Source organism: Poecilia reticulata, chromosome 13, assembly GCF_904066995.2.
Source record: "Poecilia reticulata chromosome 13, P_reticulata-male-v2, whole genome shotgun sequence".
Classification (NCBI taxonomy): domain Eukaryota; kingdom Metazoa; phylum Chordata; class Actinopteri; order Cyprinodontiformes; family Poeciliidae; genus Poecilia; species Poecilia reticulata.
This window is the reverse complement of record NC_088842.1, coordinates 17,986,593-18,009,984: the sequence shown is the minus strand read 5'-3', so window position 1 is coordinate 18,009,984 and position 23,392 is coordinate 17,986,593. Positions and strand designations below refer to the sequence as shown.

The 23,392-nt window shown below is 38.3% G+C and overlaps 1 protein-coding gene across 2 annotated transcripts; it reads left to right on the top strand.

Annotated features, from left to right (window-relative positions):
• Nucleotides 1-1,851: 1,851 nt before the first annotated feature.
• On the top strand, nucleotides 1,852-18,822 carry scn4ba (sodium channel, voltage-gated, type IV, beta a). Of its 2 annotated transcripts, XR_535180.3 has the most exons (6): nucleotides 1,852-2,677; nucleotides 8,420-8,583; nucleotides 10,162-10,381; nucleotides 10,462-10,591; nucleotides 11,697-13,144; nucleotides 13,220-18,822. XR_535180.3 is itself a non-coding variant. In XM_008425354.3 (5 exons), exons 1-5 carry the CDS (start codon nucleotides 2,584-2,586, stop codon nucleotides 11,788-11,790), a joined length of 702 nt encoding a protein of 233 aa, XP_008423576.1. In that variant the 5' UTR covers nucleotides 1,852-2,583; the 3' UTR covers nucleotides 11,791-18,822. The 2 variants fall into 2 exon arrangements, 1 of the variants encoding a protein (XP_008423576.1); XM_008425354.3 differs by having other exon boundaries at nucleotides 11,697-18,822.
• The last annotated feature ends 4,570 nt before the right edge of the window (nucleotides 18,823-23,392 follow it).

Genomic DNA, 23,392 nt, shown 5'->3' with positions numbered 1-23,392 from the left:
ACTTCCTCTGCTGCCATTTCTAAAACTACGAGCAGACAGAGGAGAAAATCAATGACATCATTCACGACGTCTCCTTCTGTTCACTGATAGGGCTGGTACAAATTCTGCTGGAGGAATACAACCAAACAGGAGAAAGACCAGATTGTGCTGTCATCAAGATTTGAATCAAGCGGGATAGCGCGAGAAGGCAGTGACCAGGTCTCTCGGCTGGCCTGGGAACGCCTTGGGGATCCCCCGGAGGACCTGGAAGAAGTGGCTGGGGAGAGGGAAGTCTGGGCCTCCCTTCTGAAGCTGCTGCCCCCACGACCCGACCCCGGATAAAGCGGAAGGAAATGGATGGATGGATGGATGGATGGATGGATGGATGGATGGATGGATGGATGGATGGATGGATGGATGGATGGATGGATGGATGGATGGATGGATGGATGGATGGATGGATGGATGGATGGATGGATGGATGGATGGATGGATGGATGGATGGCAGTGACCAGGCTACTCACAGAGGGAAAGGCCACTACCTGAAAAGCAAAATGAAAAGATTGATTCCAGTTGGAAAATTTAAAGTATTTGGCCATTGTGGTTGTCAATGCATTTGGAGGGAAAAGAGGGAAACTTGCAAGCCTTAGATCACCATCCTAAATGTCAAGTACAGGCAAGGAAGCATCACGCTGTGTGAATGTTTTACAACAAAAGATATTTTAAAAAATATCTGATTATTCTAACAACTAGAAAACAGAAATAAGTTCAGTGTTCCCAACTTACCTAAAGCAGGAAAAGATTAGCCTGATTTAGTGCCAAGCAATGAAAAAAAAAGTTTTGCGTCTTCTTTGACAGTTCATGTATGTTCCAGATCTCAAATGTATTTGCTTCAGGTTTTCCTTCATCTGGTGAGTAAACCGTCTTGCAAACATCCAGTTAAATTTTACTTTTGATTCAAACTTGCTTTGAATTCACTAAGTTGCTCGTGCCGTGGACAGATAGTAAATGAAAAGGTGTAGCTACATCGGCCGACTTACATAAGTGATTCTGGAAGGTTAATGATATTAGATCTTTCTCGTGGCCAATTTTAAAGATCTGAGGGGAAAGTAAGGTGGTGTAAATCTGAACACATGCTTACATTTTCTTTTCACAGTAAATGTTTCACATTGATTGTCAGTGATGAAAAAAAAATGAAACAATCTATTTAACAAAGATGTGATTCGAAAGTCTCTTTCACTTTCGCCATGTTATTCAGATACATTTTAAGAATAGCTTTCAATGATAATGGTGATTGTAGATCCATAGTTACAGAGTGATAAACTGCTTACACTATGTAGATTTATATTTGTAAAATGAAATGAAATTCTTTCTGGTGCCATCTTGAGCAGGGACTTCTTAGACCAATTTGTGACAAAGGTAAAACATTAGATGAAGATCAAATGAAAACTGCATGCGGACATTATCAGTGTCGTGCTGGTGTCTCCCAATTATGGAAGTATATCATACAACTGAAGAGAGAAAAGAGAAACTGGAGATAAAACATGATTTATTGTTTGAGAAAATGCCAGGGGACAAAGTCAGAGCTTGCCAATGAATTACCCTGCCAACACAGGAGTACAGTAGAAGTGTGAAATGGGAGAAGCATGAAGGTGTAGCCACAAGTTCAGGGTCCAGCTAAAAGACTGGTGTCTTGTAAGGGAAAGGCACCCAGGTCACGTCCCACGGTGAGACCTGATTCAGCCTTACTCTGCAGGATGCGTACTTGTGTGTGCCTCCATGTGGCAGCAGACGTCACCCCCTCACTCACACCGATTACTGTGTCCCCCTCCTTCTCTCTCTCTCTTGCTTTCTCCTCACCTCCATCTCTGCAGTAGCTATCTCTCGCTCTCTCTCTCCCTCTCTCTCTCTCGCTCATTTCTCTCTGTGCCGGCTTTCAGTGCACTTTCTGCCTTCCTACCCTCGCTGCTGGCTCTGCTCCAGCATCCCTCTGTGCCTCATGCATGCTCTCCTCCACCCGTCCTGCAGCTTATGTTTCCCCCAGTGAGGTTTGCTGGCCAGGCTGCTTCTCTAGCTGTTGCTGCTGCTGGAGCAGAGGGGGCTACTTGATACTGCACTGTTAAGGCGCCGCTGCCGCCGCTCTGCCTCACGTCTCATCTCTGCCTGTTCCCTCACAGTGTGATTTCTTGGATTTTCAGCCTTCCCGAACAGCGGCAGAGGACAGAGAAGGAGGGAGGGGAACAGACAGAGTCTCCTCGTTCTACTACTGCATTGTCCCGCCTGTCTTTTTCTTTTACCGGGCTGCTGGAGAACAACTGGACAGAGGAGAGCTCTTCTCTTCAGTGCCTCCCATCTCTGCTCATTCCTGGGACAGGGTGCAGGGGAGGAGGAAAGAAGGAGGGACTGCAAACAGGAGTCCAGACTCCTGCTCTTAGCTGCACAGCTCAGTGTCCCACCTTGTTCTAGAGGCACATAAGTCCAAAACAAAACCTACCACTGGTGGACAAGAAGGCAGCTTGTCAAGGACATACACTGTGGGCTTACGGAGGAACAGACGGGACCACAGACAGACAGACAGACAGGCAGGCAGGTGGTGTTGGTGTCATGGCGTCAGTGGACAGCACCGGTTTGAGTGTCTCTGGTCGACTGCGATCAGGGGATCTGCTCCACGCTGGTCTAATACTTGTGCTACTGCTTGGTGAGTTGGACCCTACTCCCCTCTAAACGTTTAAATGACACAGTGTTCTTTTCTACACCTTGTTACTAGAACATTGTTTCTTGTTTTCGGTTTTAGTGGGTTCAGACCAAGTTACTCAACCAGAATGACTTCCCTTAATTGATTAAATCAAACTTGGCAGTCTGTCCTTAACCCCCATCACATTTATTCAGTTGGCTTTGGCCTTGATGAAAGTGGGTGGGAGGTTCACTTTTGTTGCAGTGTATAATTCTTCATTATTCTGTGCTATGATGCTGTCACAGATGATCAAGACAGCGAGATGTAGGAACATAAAACTTTGAGTCTTATCTGAACTTGTACATTCTGGAATTTAGTTGCTGAACAGTATCACCGACTGGCTAAATGTTTATCTTTGCATGTCCTTAATTCACAAGCACTACCTGGTGAACATAAGAAAAGGAAAGCTAACTTTCAATACGCACCGAGTGGATGACTAAGTGCAATCATATCACTGGTAGTGACGTAGTGGTGCAGTGATGATCTGAGTTTTTGTTCATCTCCACCCTGATTTTGTTTTATATGTCCACCAGCCGCCCCTCATCCCTAAATTTGAGATTTGAGGCAGGACTTCTAGATCATAAAATGTCTGATGATGACCTCATGAGGTAAAAACAGCCCTTAAAGCTGCACTGGCACAGCTGTGAAAATAAGACGTCAAACCATCTCAGACTAGCTGTTCCTTTGTTTATGAAGTATTCATATTTTTGCTGTTCTTAGGTTTAATAACTGCCTAAAATCCCTCTCACTTCACAGAGACATCAAGCCTTCTCAGTTTTTGAAAATGTTTCATTAACATTACTTTCCTATTCTCTGCAGTCTGTCCCACAACACGTTCTGTTCATTGCAGTATGAACATAATTCATTCACGTAAGGGTTCTCTTTTTTTTTTTTTTCCTGTTTTTTACGAAGTTTCAATGTTGCTCTTTGGACTTGTACCTTTCTGGTTTTGGTCACATCTGAGAAAGTTGGGTGTGAAACGGGACCAATTGCTGTGGGATGTTCTGTAGCAACCAGGTGTCAGACCCAGCAGAAGGACGTTTTATACCCAGTTTGACAACCTCCAATTTGATGTCATTTTCTGAATTGTACTCAAAAATGTGTGTGAAATATATGGAAGTATATCCATAGTTTGGTCAAAAGATACTTTCACCATCCAACCATCCATTCATATTCTTCCACTTATCTGAGATCAGCTCAGGTCCCCAGCAACACACTCTGACTTACTCTGTTATCCCAAGACATCCCCAGATGAGAAGGAATACATATCTCGTTTTGTGTCTGTCCCGCAGCGTCCTCTTACTGGGATAACCTCACAAGGAAGGCGTCCTGATCACATGCCTTAAACACTTCAACTGATTATTTTCAATGGGAAGGAGCGGTGGTTCTGCCTTGAGCTCCCTTCAGGCAATCAAACTTCCTTTCCCTATAGCTTAGACCCTTTTTCTCAGACATGTTCACACTTCTACTGTATTTTTTTATTGCTTTACCTATTTATTTATTTATTACTTATTCCCTGTGTAATGCAAATAACAGAGGAGTTACTGCAATAACCAAGTATTTTTAGTTTTTCCTAACTAAGCAAATCTCATTTTCTGAAATGGTATAGGAAATGTCAGTGAGTAATATTTATATAATATTAGTAATATTATAGAGTTAGGGTTTCAATGTTAGTAATATTTTGCCAAACTGTCACAAGATTTTATCAGCACTTTGTATGTTTAAGAAAATAACAATTCAGTTGATGAAGTTCAAGTATTTATCTAAACATAAGTTTTTACTTTTTTACAGACATAAATTATAAATAAAATATTCCAAATGTTTTTGGAGGAAAATAGGTTACGTTACCAGCATGAACAGCTACTCTATCTATGAGCAGCTCGACATGTACAGTAAATGTGATCTACTGCACATGGCGGTGGTCGTTTGTGCAGATATAACATTACACTCTCGTAGTGTGTTGATGCGATGAGTAAATGTGAACTTACCCTGTCCAACACCAGTAGCTCCAATTAAGCGAGTTACTTAGCTGCTGGTGTAATGATTTCACCCTGTCAGTCATTCACTTTGGTAAACGTCCAGCATCCATAACAATTCAGTCTTCCCTCACACTCCACCATCTCCATTGCCTTTTATTCTTTGTTTGTTTATATTTTTTTCTTGTCTTTCTCTCCCTTCCCAACATTCCCATCTCTTCTGCCTTTCCTCTCCCTCTCATAGAGGTAATAGTGTCCTCAGCCAGTTCTCTATGGGTTCACTCAGAAATACATTAACCCTTAAGTCTTTGGCCTACTTGAGGAAAAAAAAAAGAAAAAAACCTCACCTTGATATTCAGTGAAGGACACATGCACATACATACACACAGCCAGCTGCATTTCCTCCCACCAGTGATTCACATATTGATGTTTCCCAACTGGGACAAGTAGATACTTGATAGCGGGGCTAAAAATATCAAACATACCAGGGTATTACAAATGTGCACAACTGTGAATATATGTACTGCCTGTTCACACACATGCAAGTACGATCAGACGTACTGTACTAATGGTGTAAGTGTAAAGGTGATATCAGCACAGACTCAGGAGAGTGCGGCAAAGAGAAAGGGAACAAGGAGATAAATGATAGTGAAGAGCTCTGAAGCAACAGGGGCATGAAATCTATTTCTGAAGGGGTGGCATGCTTTTCACATATGTAAACGATAACGCGTCCACTTGATGATAAGGAAGAACTTACGTAAGACTTAAAACTGAGACTTTCGCTTGGTTTCTGATAGGTTTCCCCTAAAAAAAATTGTTTTTATGAAGCATTTTGACTTCAAATCTGCTCCCAAGTCCTTTGCAAATAATTACTCCAAATGGATAATTGCTCACAGCGCATGTTTAAAAGTGAGATCAAGTGCTAAAGGTTTTTTAGTCATCTGAAATTACTGGCTTTACCTTCTCAGTATAATCTCCACCTATATGTTTATAAACTTAAATTTAAAATCCTTATTTTGCGATATTCACAGGTATTGTTTCTCAGGCTACTTGCCACAAAGTCATATTTTGCACAATGTAAACAGGCATTTTGTAATAATAAAACTCTCAGTGTGGTTTCAAACAAACAATAGACAACACACACTATATTGAAGGTAAAGTAATTATATATTGATAAAATAATTGTTAGTAATAACATTCATGAATAGAAGAGGAATCAAAAAGATCAATACCAATATGATCATTTAAAACATGCTATGCAAGTTTATGCACAGGATGAAAACACATCCAGACGACATGTTCTCTAAACATGTCCAAGTGCAATGTGATCCTGGACAGTTCAGTGTCGAGGACAAAATTTATAAATAGATCCATGAGAGTAGGAGAGACATCAGAGAAACAGTCTGTCATACCAAAACCAACATAACATATCTAGCAAGACTTGAATGCCAACAGAGTTCTCCCAGCGCTTTTGGAAATTGGAGGGAAAAAAAAGCTAAACACCACAGTACCATAGGATATCAGCATAAATTTGTTTGTAGTTAATTCCTATTTGGGGGATTCTGATTACACATTTTTATGTCACTCCTTCTGCAAGTTAGCATTACAGACATACCTTGACCACTGCACTAGTGCTGAGAAGTCAGGCTGTATTGAGGCCATTCAAAATTTCTGTCAAGGAATTTTGAATGAAGTGATCAATTCATTCACTGCTTAAAAAAAGGGTTGTGCATTTAAAAAACCCTGGTAAATGTTATTGTTGAACATCCATCAAACTATTTTCTTACACCTTTGTCCCTAGTGGGGGGTTGGATTAGGTGCTGGTGCCCATCTCCAGCTGTCAACGGGCGAGAGGAGGGGTACAAACTAATATTCAGATGAACAAAATAAAATCTCACTAAACAACACAAAGTAGCCAAGTAATACAAAAACAACCAAGACAATTTAATTTAAATTAAACAAAAACATGAGGAATTAATCAGTGTTAATCTTGGACTCAGTTTTTTTCCCCCACCTTCCCAACTAGACTCCTAACATCACTGGAATTCACTAGGGTCCCACTGTCCTCAGATCATTCTTACCCCATGGAGATTTTCATTCTAGGCATTCACCACTTGTATTAGAATTGCAGAAAATATTTTTTATTCCCTCTGTTGGAGTCAGAGCTGCCCTAACAGGAGCCTGTTTTTAATTCCTTCTAGTCACAGCTATTCCAGCAGGAACTCTACAGATTCAGGTTTTGTGCACTTTCTACAGGTGTTTCTTATAAGCAAGTTGTGTTGCCATCGTAATAAATCCTGTGGCTCCCTGCCAGCGGCTGGTATGAGCGAGTGCCCAATATACAGAAGCCACAGTCCTCAAGGCAGCCGTCCTACGTTCATGTCCCTGAGACCTTTGCTGTGTGTCTTCCTCTCTTCTCTCTCGACTGTCAATAAAGGCTTATAGTGCTGAAAAAAAAATGCGTACATGCAGAATCATGGATGGGACACAAATTGCAGAAGAAATTTGCAAGAAGTAGATATAATAGTGTAACAGTTTTGAGGGCCTTGGGCTTTTGGAACCGGCGTCTGTAAGGCGAGGTGGAATTTCTGACATTGATAATTTTGCACAGATGAATAAGGAAATGGTGTTCCTACTGTGTTGAGGGATCTTGTAGACTTAGGGGTGATGCTACAACCCATACATGTCGTATTAAAATTTGTTCACAGGGGAAAAGGTTTGTGCCACATGAGATATTTTCCTTTAATTTTTTATTTTTTTCGTTTTTGGGCTCCATTTACTGCAGTGGCTGTCTTTAGTGTGGAAACCTCTCTTAAAATACCTAGTAAAGCATTTCAAGGCTTTTTTCTGCACATGAGGTTATTTCCAACAATAGCCCAGCCGCTGATCCTTCCAGGAAGGTGTCACAGTAGAACTTACAGCAGGCCAGGTGTAAGTTCTCTGAAAAGAAGAAAACAAAAACAGAGAGAGAGAACATCAGGTTTAAGGGTCAACCACTGCAGACAATGCATAATGGAGGATAGCAGGTGAAAGTAGCAGAGTGAAAAAAGGTGGTCAGTGTTCCCTCCAGCAATCCACGTCTACAGCAGCATAAGTGGATTCCACGTTCTCTGCTCTCCGTAGGAAAGCTCTTTGAAGTTTCCACCATCATGGGAGAGGATGTTTGGATTTTGTGATTTCATTGCAGCCGTTGAACAAGCTCACATTAAGGGTGTTAAACAAACAACACATCTTCACAGCAAGCTGTGAACGTATCTTCTTGTGTGTGGTTTTCACTTCTAAGGGTGTATTTTTATTTTCTCTTTGAATTTAATCACATTATTATCTCATGTTTTATTGTCTTTATGACTCTTAATTTAATTCTTATTTAGTTTGTCACTGTGCAAAGCACTTTTGGGATGTACGTTTTTCAGAAGTGTGAAATATTATGACGTGTTTTTTTATTGTTATTATTTAAAACTAATCATGCAATATTACCATACTTTGAGGATTTCTTGGAATAAAAAGTTTCTGGTTGCCAGTTCCTGTTTAGTATTAGTTTTAGATGAAGAAATGTAAGTTGTGAAAAAATGTGAATCTGTCTAAAACATTTTAGAATGTAATATACAATGTGGTGTTTTTATGCTCCAATAGTGATTTATGCTTCCTTTTTTATGGTTAAGTTTAATATTAACCAGACTCTATCTTTAGGTATTTTTCTCTGAATGTTGTGTTTCTGTTTGTCGTTCAGGTGCTTGGGGAGTTGGTGGATTGGAGGTTTCCACGGGTAAAGTTTCCTCAATAGAAGCAATGAATGGCTCCACAGTTCTGCTGCCCTGCACTTACTCATCTTGCATTGGCATCAAAAACCTCTATTTCAACTGGAAATACAATGACAATGGAACTTTTTTAAAGGTATAACTAAATATTATATGTACGTACAACCACTCAAAGTAAAAAGTGCTTTTAAACTGAGACAGTACTGCAACTACAGGCCTATTTTCAGCAAATACGTGAAAGTTGATTGGATTTTTACTGCCTTTTACCACTTCTCTATGTTGTTTCTGCCTTACAACTAAATTTAGAACTGAACTTGGCTTTGACTAGACCAGGCATTTAAAACATAGTACTCCTTTTTTTTTTGTTCTTTTTTCTTTGCCTTCAAAAAAACTGATATATTTACTACCATCAATAATCCTTTCAATTTTAACCTCATGTTCTAGAGCTCAGTTATGTAATAATCACCACAACCTGACATGTCAAAATAAAATTATTTTACTTGGGGAATTGGTTTGTGCCACATGAGTTATTGTCCTTTTTTTTTACTTTGAGCTCTGTTTATTGCAGTGGCTGTCTCGAAGGCACCTTTCTAAAATGCCAGGCAATAAGTAGTAAATCATTTCAAACCCCCTTGTTTTGCATGTAATGTGACATTTATTCTGTACAAATCATCTGAAGAACAATCTATTTGCTCAATCTCATTGCTCAAGTCCAAACCTCCTTAAAGCAGAAGTGTCCAAAGTAAATCCATAAGGGCTGGTATCCTACATGTTTTAGCTCCCTCCTTACTTCAACACCCCGGCTGTACTGAGACAACTGAAACATGACGGATATCGGCCCCTGCGGACAGACTTTGGACACCCCGGCCGTAAAGTAATATTTCGATGATCCACATTGTAATTCATTTTCAACATTTAATCCTCTCACACCTATCACTAATAGTAATGAATCCGATTTACCCAAAAATAAAGTTCAGCCTATGCTGTACTTGTAATTTTACAATTTGAAGCTGAAGACAGAATTTGCAGACAGATTACAACAAATCAGAAGAATGTCATTGTACAAAAATGTTCATTTGCTGAACGTGAAACAATGGAAAAGGTAAATAACTGGACAAAATGACAGACAACTTGAGATTACAAAATAAACACAGTAACCCCCTCAACAACAAAGACATGATTATTTATTTTGTCATTACATGGACACACACAGAGAGTAGTTTTGATATTTGAGAAAACATAGTGTTTCTGTGTATACAGAAAACAAAATTATTGTTTTTTTAAAGTTATGGTTCCACTTTTGTCCGTTTTGCCCCAGCCTGTCTCTACCTGCAACATGTTCAGATCTTTCTAAAAGAACATTTTGATTGACTGTGTCAAAAGCAACACTGAGATCTAACAAGCAATTTTTATCTTTTCTCTTCCAACACATACATGTATTTGTTTGTCATTGATTTGCACACGATAATTGTCATTTTATGCAAGGGGAATATTTTGAAACGGTTTACCATGCCCTTTATGTTATATCACAAAAACAGGCATTTTCAAATACTTTTTATACTTCTAAGTACTTCTTTATTAACCAGAATTCATGTTTAAGTTTTAAGCTGTAATATGCAAGAAACAATTCCAAGAAAACAATTTTGTTTTAGAGTACTTGGAAATAAAGTGGATAACCTATGCTTTCTGTCTAAGTAGATGTTTATGTGTACAGCTGTGTGAAGCAGAGATTCCCACGGAGAAAGTGGAGCCAAAGGTCAGTGTTTTCCATGAACGCGTTGAGTTTGTTGGCTCCTCAAAGACAAACAACATCTCCATCTTGTTGTGGAACATAACTTTTGAGGATGAAGGGGAATACACCTGTTTTGCCAGAAACCCAAAGGAGAAGAACCGCAACCACAGTGCTATCTTCACGCTTATAGTGGTCGACCAAAGTAAGTGACTCATGTAGTGTTTGCATACACCTAGAACATGTAAATAAACTTAATGCCATTCTTTCTCTTGCTCTTTACAGTGAAGGAGGTCGACAACACATTGACAGTCATTATTGTCTCAGTTCTGGGTGGAGTCATTGGTTTAGTTATCCTCATCATGGTGATAAAGGCAGTGGTCCTTCATGTTCTACACAAGGGTAATGAGAAGACGTGAGTATGACACCAACTAGAGTATAGTACTTTGCAAAACCACACATTTTTTTTGCATGTTGTCACATTACTACCTCAAACTTGAGATTTCAGTTTATTTTCTTGCGGTTTTATGTCTGACCAACACAAAGTAGCACCTAATTAGAAGAAGGAAGAAGAAAGATACAAAGTTTTCAAAGGTATTGTGCATATAGTCAGCACCTGAGCCAATCCTTTGTAGTTCCACTGTTTAATTATAGTTGCAAGTCTTTTGAGGTACGTCTCTGCCGGCTTTGCACATGTAGATTTCTCTTTTAGAAATACCTCAAACACAGTGAAATAGGATGGAAAGTAACTCCAACCATCCATCGGTTGTCCTCTGCTGATTTGGGGCCGGATCACGGAGGCAGCAGCCTAATCAGAGAAAGGCAGCTGCCTCTCATCCTAAGCATCAGCCTGGGAATCCTGAGGCGTTCCCTGACCAGCTGAGAAATATAGTCCCTCCATCATGTTCTGGGTCTTCCTCCCTCCCAGCTGCCTAATAGTTTCCATGTACATGGATTGGCTGCTCTTTTGCTACACCATGCATCGCCCCGAATGGGCCGCTCTAACACCTACAGTAGTTTTTAACTATCCATTGTGGCTTCAGCGGTGTGTCTTTTGTCATGGTCTGCTGGTAGGTGAACCCATGTTGTCCCAGTTCCAAGTGTTTCGCAGTGCTAAGCAAACTTTATGTCGGGATCTTGGGTCATTTGAGTTGGTTTGGGTTTTATAATGTCTGTGTTGCTTTGATTAGATCAGCCGTCTTTCTATTTTAATTTGGTTCGGTCCTGTCCAAGTGATTCTGGTTGTATTAGGTGTCCTTCTTGTGCAGTGCTTTCTGTGTTTACTTTTATGTTTCTTATGTTTAGTCATTCTTTATTGTTAGATTAAATTCCTAGTCCCCAGTGTGCCTCCCTGTGTCAATTCCTCTTCTCTCTCTCCCCTCACACCTGCAACCCATTAGCTCCTCGTTAATTTATTCCATCTCTACCTTCCTGGTTGTTGTTTTCAAAGAAAAAGAAAAAGAATAAAGCCTTAATATCATGCTTGTCTTTTAACCTTTGCGTCTTTCCCTCTTCTGTAGTAAAGAGTGCCTGGTGAGCTCCTCAGGGAACGACAATACAGAAAATGGACTTTCAGGAGCCAAAGCTGACAACAAAGCTACACCAAAGGCTTAAGTGTAATGTAATGATTGTATGTTTGTAAATATGTTAGAGGATTATACATGCTGAAAGAAAAAAAAAACTCTTATCAATGGACTGTTTTATCCTCCTACTAGAATCTAAATAATGCAACTTCTGAATATCTATTTTAAATTATGCTTGAGATCTGAAGTGTAGACTGTGCAAGAAGCTGGATCACTCTGTATCTATTGTGAAAGCCCAGTAGGCGCACAGTGTGCTGCCTGTTCTACGACTCATCGGTATGTTACTGAACCCAAAGCTTCAGAGGTTTTAGTCACGTCTGTCTGTAATTGTAGAACTGCCCATTCCATCACTTCTTTAATCCACTACACCTTAAGATAGTAATCTGTTTAAATTATCATCATTTATATTATCACATTATAGCCACAGGCATGGATTAAACTGTTCAGTTTGAATTTTTACCATTTAATTTAAATTCATACTTGAATCCAGACAAAACTAACCAACACAGTCCACAAACCTGCTGGTGTTTAATCTACAAGTCACAAATAAAAATAAACATTTCTCAATCATCAGCAAACATAATAAATGAAACGATGCATGTACATTACTGCCGTAGGTGTTGTTAGCATTAACAACTTGATATTTTGCAACTGACTCAGAGTTTGAAACCATAACTTACTGCGCCAGTGAGTAATGAGGCAACTGCACATTTCTTCTCGGTTTTTCACGTTTACAACCAGGGGCGGGCGAGATCCACATTGATTTGCTTCACTAATGTCAGTGGAAGATTGACAGTACAGTACATCTGGCTAATCACTGTGTACAGCTTTTCTTGTGGGACAGAATGATCCAGTTGAGCACAGGTTTTAAGGTTTTGGTTTGGATAAACACTGGTGCCTGTTCTGCTTTTGGTCCCTCTGCTGATGGGAGGATAAAGCTCATTAACATCCTAAAACTCCCCAAACCCACCAAGACAATCCTGAGAGTACCATTCTCCCCACAGAGACGAATGACTTTAATCCTGCTGCTTCTAATACTCAATGCAATTTTAGCACGTGAGCATTTTGTATATTCTCACATGAGCGAATGCTGCACCATTACACACCAACAATAGTTTGTGTCTCATTTAGCATTTCCAAAGCCGGCTTAATTGCTGAAATAAACACTTTACACCAATTTAGGGTTATTTAAATTGTGAATCCCAACCCCCATTTCTGTAAAACATCAGCCTATTGGAGGAGTGTAAGGTGTTGTTGTTTTGGTTAGTTGATCTACATGAAACTAGTCTGGATTCCAGCTTTAACCCTCAAAGAAAACCTAAGCAAAACATCTTTAAAATAGATTGCACAGCACAAATTATTATTGAAATTCCAGTAAAAAGAAGGTCACTGAAAAACAATCTAAAAGCTATTGAGTCATACAGTTAAAACATAGTTACTGTTCCCGTTTCATAGAGAAGTTATATAAACTTCTTTATGTTCTGAAAGGAATTTATAATCATACCACAAGGCCTGTGGGTGGTTTACTAAGAAAAAATAACATTATATTTAGAGTTAACACATTAACACAGGGAAGATAGCATCTGGTGTCCATGAGAGTTTGTGGTACCTCGTGTGCACCAGATAGGAGAGCCCCAGTAGGAGCTTCTTAAGGAGACAGAAGCCAATTTCAAGGTGTCAGATTGTAAAGTCAAATTTCTTATAAGTCATGTTTGATATATGCAGCATTTTTATAACAACTGAAGGTAACACGTTTACTTGATTGTGCTATAAAATGTTACTATATGCCTGGAGAGTACATAATAAAAGGTGATAATAGAATAGAGGAAATGTGGGCTGCAACTGTCACCATAAATACTAAATTATTTTTGTACAGTTTCACTGATTGGAGTAAATGTAAATAAGCATAAGCACAGGCGAGTGAGTTGGAGAAGAAAGCAATTACACTTTTCAGTTTTGCAAGTTTTACTTTAGTTTTTTATTATCCATCTTGAAATTTTTTTTATTTTTATAAATAATTTTGGTAGACATGTAATGTATGAATATGGTAAGAACGCAATAACCAAAGTACATGATGCACTTTCTGTATATTATTTACAGTGGAGCCTACAGTGGCTCCACTGTAGGCCACATCAAAACTTGGCATATGTTTGACAAAAGTCTTGTAGTAGAATGGCTGTCCTCTCTTTGGTCTAAGCTAGTTTACTGGGTGTGAAATTTTAGTCATTCATGTTTACAGTATTTACACAAAAATTTGAAACACGGGCTAATCACCTTTATTAATAACAGAAAGCAACAAGTGCAGTCTATCCTCTTCTAAAAGATGATACAACATATTGGTTATTAAGGTTTATTAAGGTTTATTTTCTTTACAATTTGATTTTGATAGACACAAATAAGCAAAAATAGTGAATAACTATTTTTCATATTTTATACCAGTTCCACATTAGTTATTCAGCTAGTTATGTTATATCTTAGTTCGGCTTTCTGCTTTGGTAGCGACCCTGGAGTACGCTGCCCGGGACTTGCAAAGTGAGTGATTGGCGTCACTACTTTTGTTCCTGGAAACAGAAATGATTCAGTTAGCCATATTTTTCTTTCATGTAGGCCACAGAAAAATGCAGAAACTTTATTTTAGCCAGCTGAATGTCAGTGCACAGCAACAGATAGGAGAATGGCAGTGCTGTGATACTTTATGCACCATAAAGCCATTTTAAGGACCCTAAACCATAAGAACAGTGCGATGGATAATTTTAGTGTTTATGAAACTGTCACTTCTTGAAAAACTGGATATAGTTTGATATTCATAAACAGCCCGTGCTTAATGCGCAGCGTCTAGCATAGTCTACATGTCAGAGTAGTCAGTAAGTTTCATTGGTCAGGTACTTTAAAGTTTGGTCACCGAACATCACAAGAAGTTTCCTTTTAGGTTGTAATTATTATGTAATTAGTATCCAGTAAAATTGTACAATTTTAGCAACTTTTGATGCTAAGTAGTTTGAAAAGTGAAGAACACAGAAATGCAAAAATGCATGTTGGAGCATGCCTTCGTAAAGTAACAGACAAAATTCCTATGAAACTGTACAGTCAATAAAATCTCCATTTCCCCCATTTCAAGGTAACCATAGCAAAACATTGTGTTAAAAGCACTTAGGAAACCAGAGAATCTATTTATTTATTTATTTTTTTAGATTTACAGCATGAGGTCACGTCCCTGCAGCAGGCAGACTTGACCCGCTGAACACACATTCAAAACGTCAGCAAGTGAAAGTCACACGTATACAGAAATCCATCCACACAGAGACTTACATGCTCCTAGCCACTTTAATACTACGAGATTGTAGACCGGCCTTTCAAAGAAAAAAAATCACGCACTTTACTAAAGCAAAATGCAACTTTGTACAAAGTTATAAATGATGTTTATGATTTTTTTCCGCACATTGTATTATTTGAATTCTTCATTTGTACCAGTTCCTTGCTCTCTTTTATGAGAGTGCCGCTCTTGCTTTCAATGGAAGCAATAAGGCAGACATCGGATTATGCAATAACCTGTTGTAAGGCACTTTATTGATGTGTCTGGACAGCCAGGCAGCTCTGTCTGTCCTCGGCATATCTCATTGTACCAATGTGCATATCGATACCACACAAATGCATTTTGATCTAATGTTCTGGCATTAGCATCAAATAGCTTGATTGATTTGTGCTAGACAAAGGAAACTGCATTCCATTTACACTTAGCATTAAATTCACCGTGCAGATTTAACATCTGCAATTAGCCTCAAAGACATAAAAAGTTATAAAAACCTTCTTATTGTTTCTTTAATGTGGAATTGGCATGAATTAAGATCTAATTGAACTGTGCTTCATGTACAGCTGCCAAGTAAATGGCTTCAAAAGAACTGACGAAAATCCGACTGCATATGCTTACATACTTTAACGCCACACAAAGCAGCCGATGTCCTGCTCTTGATATTATAAACGGATCGCAATCATCTGTTTCACTTATCAGAAGCCCATGTTGCTGATGCAGTTAGCATTATTAATATCCAACTCAGTCTTATAGTACGCCATTGACAAGATCCTGTTTGGCAATGTGCAATGCTGTATATTAAGAGGACGTTTTGTTGCGAATGTCTTGAGGAGACAGATGTGTTCACTTGAATGCCATCTGGATAAATGTGTCTCTTACTTTCCTAAATTAGTTCAGGCAATCAGATTTCATTCAGCAACTGCATGCGACACAAATGCTTCAAACACATGAGACGCGACAGGGTTAAACAAAAATTGTTTCGATTATCCTCCACTTGGCAGTTTTAAGTGCAAACTGTCTATAGGTTGGAATTATTTTTGCTTGGTGTAAATGGAAAGGAGAAGGATTTATATTCCTAGAGCAGTGATTAGTTGGATGTAACCAAATACTGTGCAGAAATTGTGCAGTGTTGTATGTAACAGTGTCCTTAATATGCTCTAAAATGTGAATGTTATGGATGTAGGGATGCTCTACTGACACACATACTAACATCCAGGCACAATTGTAAAACCCTTCCTTTACAGATCCCTCAACCAGAAAAAAGGTGCATATCTACATCCAATGTCTTCCTGCAGGCGAAAGCAATACTGGGGAGTCGATGTGTTTGTTAGTGTTAGTTTACCCGATATGTCTTACCCTCTCATTAGCATTATGGATACAGTACTTGTTTTCACACACAAAAAAAATACTGTTGTTCTATTTTTTTATTTCATTTAGGGTTTCTGAAAATTAAGGATCCTTGCTTGTGCAAAATTTTGTTCTTGCATAAAAAGGGGGAAAAACAAAGAGCATGTGAAAGCAGTAATGTGAGTACAAATTTAGAAAATAACAACAATTTAAGACTTGTAAAAAATAATCTGGATTTTTTTTTCTTTTACTTTGTAAGGATTTAAAATTCAGATTACTAAATTTGAAACTTTTGTGGCATGCAGAAACCCTGCAATCTTTAACCTTCATTGTGTGTTTTCTCGAATGAAGACTATTGACTCCAGAAAATATGAGCAAAATCTGCCCGTTAGCCTGGGCTTGTTTGCTTCATGTACATGATAATATTTAAGAATGGAGCTCGGATTTAGCCAGACAAAATTACGCGCCTTGCTTTAAAATTAGTTATGATTGTCAAAGAGCTGCCTTTATGTCTATGGACTTTGTAACAACCTCCATGCTAAAAGCGAAGTTGTTTTGTTTTCTCGTCCTGTTTTTGTATTCATGTTGGTACCTTGAGGTATTTTCTCTTCTCCTCTGAGAAATATCCGCGCTGACGACAGCATAGCTCTGTATGTCAGCGACCTCCTCATATTGGCTGCTGCAGTCCAGATAGTATTTGTTCAAAATTCCACCTCTGCAGCGGTGTAACAGAGCACAGGAAAAAAAAGGGAAAAAAAGATTGCCACCTAGTGGCAGAAAAATGCATAACATATCTCCCCTGAACGGCAAGCCAATGTAATATGCCAGATGTATCGAGTATATCTTAATTTGCAAAATTAGGATTGCAGCATGTAAAAAAGCGGTCATTTATAGTGCAAGCTGAAATATATGTTTAATTATCCATGTGGTAAGATCACTGACTACTTCCACTACAGTACAGATATCCACAGTGTTGCATTTATTGCTATTGCTTTGTGTAATAATACGAGTTAGAGCAAAAAAAAAAAAAAAAGACATTACTTTTTTGTAATAAATTAAAGGGATATTCATATTTAATAAGTTTTAAAAAATGTCTAAGTTTACAGAAAATCCATTGGAAAATACAGACATCAGTTTCTGCAAATGGTGGACAATTGGCAAACTGCTGCCATTTGACAGCTAAGAGTGAGAAATTAAAATTTGTAGACACCCTGGGGTCACTGTAATGACCCAGTGTTATGACTTCTGAGTGACCACTATAGTTCCTTTGGGTTAGTATTGCTCTTACTGCCAGAGCAGCTGAAACTCGTACTGCCAGTCCAAGAGTCTCACGTCTGCTGTTGTTACACCACTATTCCTACAACACAACTCTGAAACTACGTAGTCAAAAACCCACAGTTACACTGTCAGCTTCCGTATTGTATTACAAATATTGCTCAGTACAAACTGCTGCAGTATGAGCAGGTGAAAGTCTCACTGCCACGCCAAACGTCTGACGTCTAATTCTCTCTGCCTCCCACATTCCAGTCCAGAGCTGCAACGGTTTGTGAGTTAATCCATTAAAAAAGGAAAACTGCCAAATATTTTTAATTTGTGTTTTAAAACTTTGAGAAAGTTAAGAGAAAAAAACAACAATCTTTTACGCGGTTTAGTAGTGTCACTTTTATTTGTGACTCTTCCACAAACCTATTTATTATATAAGGATGAAAACATCTAGTAATGTCAACTCTGTTTTGATAAGGTGTAATTGGCATTTTAGTCTGCTTTTTGACATTTAAAAGACCGAAAACATTAAGACAACTGGGAGGTAAATAAATAGTACAGTAGTTGTACGTTGCAACTCAGTTCCATAAAGAAATCATTGATCTAACTGTGGTTTAAAACATAATAACAATTTGCTCTTGCTTTAAGAGTATTATAAACGGAAAAGAAATATATAAACTTTTGTAAAAAAAAAAAATTAATAAATATTATTAATAATAAAGGGAGAAACACACAGACCAAGGCAAGCTAGCTCAATGTATAAAAAACAAGCACATAATTAAACTGACCAATTCCCCTTTTCAGACAGCAGCTCTAAATTTTGGACTTCTTTAACATCTTTTACATATCCATCTAACTTAACAACGACAGCAGTTTCATATATTCACATGAGACCAAACACCTTGTAGAAAATGTTAGAACTTGGGTGTATAGCTTGAAATTTGTTCATAGTCAGTTTAACACATGTAAGCAAAGCAAATCTGCAACTCTGTACTCCTGGGTCAACTTTCCTGTGAACGTTCAGCTGTTTGTCTTTGTGACCATGTTGCTCATGCTCCCTTCATGACTATGCACCTCAGCGTTTTGACTTTAAAGTAATACAAGCTGAAAATTATAATAAAAACTAAATATAATAATAAAACATTCTGGAGTATAGTGTGGCTTTATTTTGTGTGATTTTCTTTTCAGTCTCTACTTTTTTCATGAGGTTACTGAAAAAAGAAATCAAATTAAAGAGGATTTAACCCTTGTGCGTGTGAGGACTGAGGGAAACGTAGAGGACTGTGGCACATGATACAAGTTTTACGTGTGTGGGGTCAGTTGGACCCCATTCCTAAACACAAGGGTAAAATCATATATTCCAAATATGTTGGTTTTCTTCTTGCAAACAGCTTTTAAAAAGTTGGTATGCAACCACATTAAGATTATAGTGTTGCAACATCACAAATGTTAGGAGTACAATTGTACGGTGACACCAGCTGTTTTTATTCTGTGCCCTACGATGGTGTTCTCAATTGATGAAGACCAACTCTTTCACAGTGAAAAGCAGCAAGTTAGTGTTATTTGTTAAAAAGTAGCTTTTTCTTTTTTCCAACAGCAATAGTTGAGCAAAGCTGCCTGTTTATTTTGTCTATTAGAATCGTGGACTTTCTCCGTTTTATTAATTTTTTGTAATTTTTTTTCCCTACAGTTTACTTTTCCCTAACATGCTTCAGAACTTGAGACTTAAATTAATGCAGAAAAAAAGTAAATTCCTCCACAAATCTGTGTACAATTGGCTGCTAATTTGTACATCCTTCTTAAAGCTGCAACAATTTTCATTAAAAAAAATATTGTTTTACATATTTGTTGAAACTGTCAATATGCCATGACAGTATGAGACAGACAGTCTGTGGAAAAAATTGAGCTCCTCTGTCTTCTCCCACTTCTCCCAGTGCTAACTAGAAACAACCAATCAGAGCCAGGAAGTGGTAGTTAGTGCTGTCAATCATCCTATGTGTAGAGATACTCATCCCTCCCACCTCTCACTATGCTGCAGCTGTTGTGACTGCTCAGGCTAATTAGTGTTGCCATCTGCTGACGCTGGATTAACAGTTTTCCTGTAGCGGTAAGTTGTTTCTCCTTCGTTAGCATGTTGAGCAGGGAGCACATAGGATGATTGACAGTGCTGAGACCATTTTCATGGCTCTGATTGGTTGTTTTTGGTTGACGGTGGTGCATTTCCACAGACCGCAATAGTATCTCAGGGAAGAGGTAAAGGATATTGCTGTTTTCACAGATTATCTTTCTCACACTGTTACGGCATGGTAAGAGTTTTTACAATTATGTAAAAAAAATTTTTTTATAAAAGTTCAATTTTATAAAAATTGAACTTTTATAACTTTCAAGTTCAAGTTACATATTGTAACTGTTTACAATATTTTGCTAAATTATTCATTGTATTAGTATTCAGCTCTCTCGGGTTATTCATTTGTAGAAGCACTTTTTTTTTTGCATATACAGAGCTTCAAATCTCTTAAAGTTCGTCATTACCTTATTTGTAGATTTTGAACATTAAGTTTTTGCCTGTTCTTCTTCGATCAGCTTGTGGCATAATGAAAGCCCAGACTGCTTTAGGTCATCTGCCTTGTTGGCCTGGTGTCTGTCACCTTCCTCTTGACAGCCCGTAGACCTTCTATGGGGTTAAGGTAAGGGCAGGGGTGAAAGTAAGGGGGTACGGCAGGGTACTGCGTACCCCTAAAAGATTTAGTGGGGGTACGCAGTACCTGCAAGAGAGAGGAGCGGCTGTCTGCTGTAAAAAAAAAAAAAAAAGAATGGGTTCACTATGCAGCCATGACTGATTAGTTTTTCAAGAACAATCGAAAACAGACTTAATCAGTTAATAAATAGCTTTTTTCTCATTTCATATTGTTTCTGTACTGTTCGTGCTTTACCCAGGGGGGCAATATGTCAATCGCGGAAGGTTTTGAGTCGATCTCGGCATTGACAAACTGAACGCAGTCAGGACGCTGAGACCAGCACGTCCTCTTCTGACTCGCTGAAAACGTTTGTAACTTTATGAAAGAACAGCAACAACAAAAATCAATAAAACGTGTTCAAATTAATGACCCAACAGCAATAATAATCATAATTACCAAAATAACTAGCAGAGCAGGAGTTTCAAATTAACTAATCAACCACCGCTGTTCAGGGAGGCTTATTAATGATATCAAAATAAATATCAAGCCTGCAAACCTAATATCGTAACGGACTGAATGTTTTTAACATAATCTCTGGTCGGCTTGTGCAGCGCAGGCGGTTGCCATGGCAACGGGTGTGCTTAAATGACAGAGAGAGACGGAGAGTAAAAAGATGCGAGTGGTTTAGAGTTGATCATCTGTTCAGGTTGCTTTATATTTGCTGTGGCTCATTACAGCCTGTAGTTTCTGAACATTAAATAAACGACAAACTTGGACTAATAACTCGTTCTTTGTGAATACAACAAACATCAAATATGGTAAATATGTTTCATTAAGTATTTATCAAACAAATGGCTCCGTGATAATTGTGTGAAATTAAATTAATTGTCTAATATAAAAAAATAGTTTGGTGCTGTCGGGTTCAGAGTCTGAGAGGATTTTCCTTTATCAAACAAATTTTGTTTGATAAAGGAATGTTGTCAAATGTTGCCTCTTATTTAGTGGAAATATTGATGTTGATGAGACTTTCTCCAAAATATTAACCTTTTTCAACTTTTTATAGCTCCACTGTTGAAAATGAGGAACTAACATTCACAAATGACATTGAAATAAAATCCAGTCCATCATCTGGTTTGAGGTGATTCCTCTGGAACCTGTTGGAGGAAAAATATCCCAACTTCAGAAGATGTGCTTTTAACCTAACAGAGCTCTGTGGTTCCTCCTATCAGTATGAGAGTCAGGGTGAGGAGGCGCCATGTTAGGGAGAGAAGTGGAAGCTGCAGAATCTTCAGAACAAACATGTCATGATGTTGAGCTACTGATGGTCCCTCTGTCTGGACACAGGATCAATATAACCAGTTTAAAAGATAAAATGAATGGTTATATTCCAGACATGGAAAACTGGGATGCAATCCATGCCATGATGTTCAGGATTTAGGTCTCATGGCATCTCAAGGTGTCAACATTGCAGCCAGTGGGTTGAGGGAAATACAGCTTTATTTTGTAACAATTAAAGAGCTACCAGCTTTTATTGCTTTGCAAAAAAATTCATCAGCACAGAAACTCTAAAGCACACAAAGAAGCTATTTATAGCTATACATATTTATTTATATATTTATTTTTTTGTTATAGTACCCCCAAGAATTTAAAACTACTTTCACCCCTGGGTAAGGGTAAGGGAACATCATGGTCATTGAACCAGCTTTTGGCACTTTTGCTAGTGTGGGCAGGTGTCAAGTCTTACTGGATAATAAAAACAGAATATCCATGCAGCTTGTCAGCAGAGGGAAGAATGAAGTGCTCTAAAGTTTCCTGGTAGGTGGCTAAATTGAATGTGGGCTTCAGAAAACACTGTGGATCAGCACCAGCAGATCTTGTCACAGATACGGTAAAGAGGGAGCATTTTTAACATTTGGTTCAAAGTTAAGATAACAAAATAAATCTTATCATCCTATTTATTACTTGATGCTCTTCGTCAATATATATTGTCCCTTTATCTACTGCTCCTTTCTAATTGTGTCAAAAAATAAGCAGCACAACAGCAATCCACTTCTTATTGAATTGATTACAAAATAAATATCTTGTATTCATATTAGGTGATTAATGTAGCGGTGCAAAATCTTCCTTCATTTCATTAACCTAAACCCGGTAGATGAGACCACACCTGTTTTAGCACCGCCAGCACCAACTGACCATCTGACTTTTAAAAAGCTCTTGCAGCACTGTGGAGCCTTTTTTTCCCCAAGTTTGATATGTGCATATATACTGAGAAAATATTAGGTTGCATGTTGAACCGCATGGATGCATATTGCATGTGTAGGTGTTCTTCATATACACTCATTGTCCTAAGACACATGCATTAGGTTAAGAGCCCTCCTTTAGTTGCTCTCGGTCATGTGTGTGAATGTGAGAGTGTGTGTAGTTATCTATCTTGTCTTTGTGCTGCCCTGTGCTGCTGAAGTGGCATCCGTCCCATGATGCACCAGTCTTCCTGCTAACTGACATCTAGAGACCGGCATCCAAAAAACAGCAGAACATGTTATTAGACCACAACTAGCCTGGACAGTAAGTATCTATAGGAAATAAGTGTTAACTACTTATTTTATACAATACACAACATTTTATTAACCTTTTAATAGGATAGATGCATGATACCAGGTTTTAGCAAAACATGCTAATTTCCACCTGCGGTCCTTGGACAAGTTTCTAGTAATCAAATATGATTTAACAGATTATGAATTGTTGAAAAGCCAGCATAACAATTGAATACGTACATGTATAGTAATTCATTATTTACATCTCACAAAAACCAAGCAAACCAATCAAACTTCAATGCTAATACAGTTCATAAAAACTTTCCTTTGCCTTCATCAATAATGAGTGCAGATCTGCTTATTTAATTGCTGTTTTTGCCAAATGTGCAAACATTTTTTTTAAATAAAAAGTACATGTCACAATTTCATTTGTCAAACTATTTCCTTTCAAGAGAAGGAAGTTTGATTACAAACAGTCCTGCATTTTGTGATGTTGCATTC

Bases quoted from the DNA above. Each gene is read 5' to 3' on its own strand.
- scn4ba (XM_008425354.3), top strand. From the start codon at position 2,584: ATGGCGTCAGTGGACAGCACCGGTTTGAGTGTCTCTGGTCGACTGCGA. The intron at 2,678-8,419 runs GTGAGTTGGACC...TTTGTCGTTCAG, and splicing joins AATACTTGTGCTACTGCTTG to GTGCTTGGGGAGTTGGTGGA. The intron at 8,584-10,161 runs GTATAACTAAAT...TTATGTGTACAG, and splicing joins ACAATGGAACTTTTTTAAAG to CTGTGTGAAGCAGAGATTCC.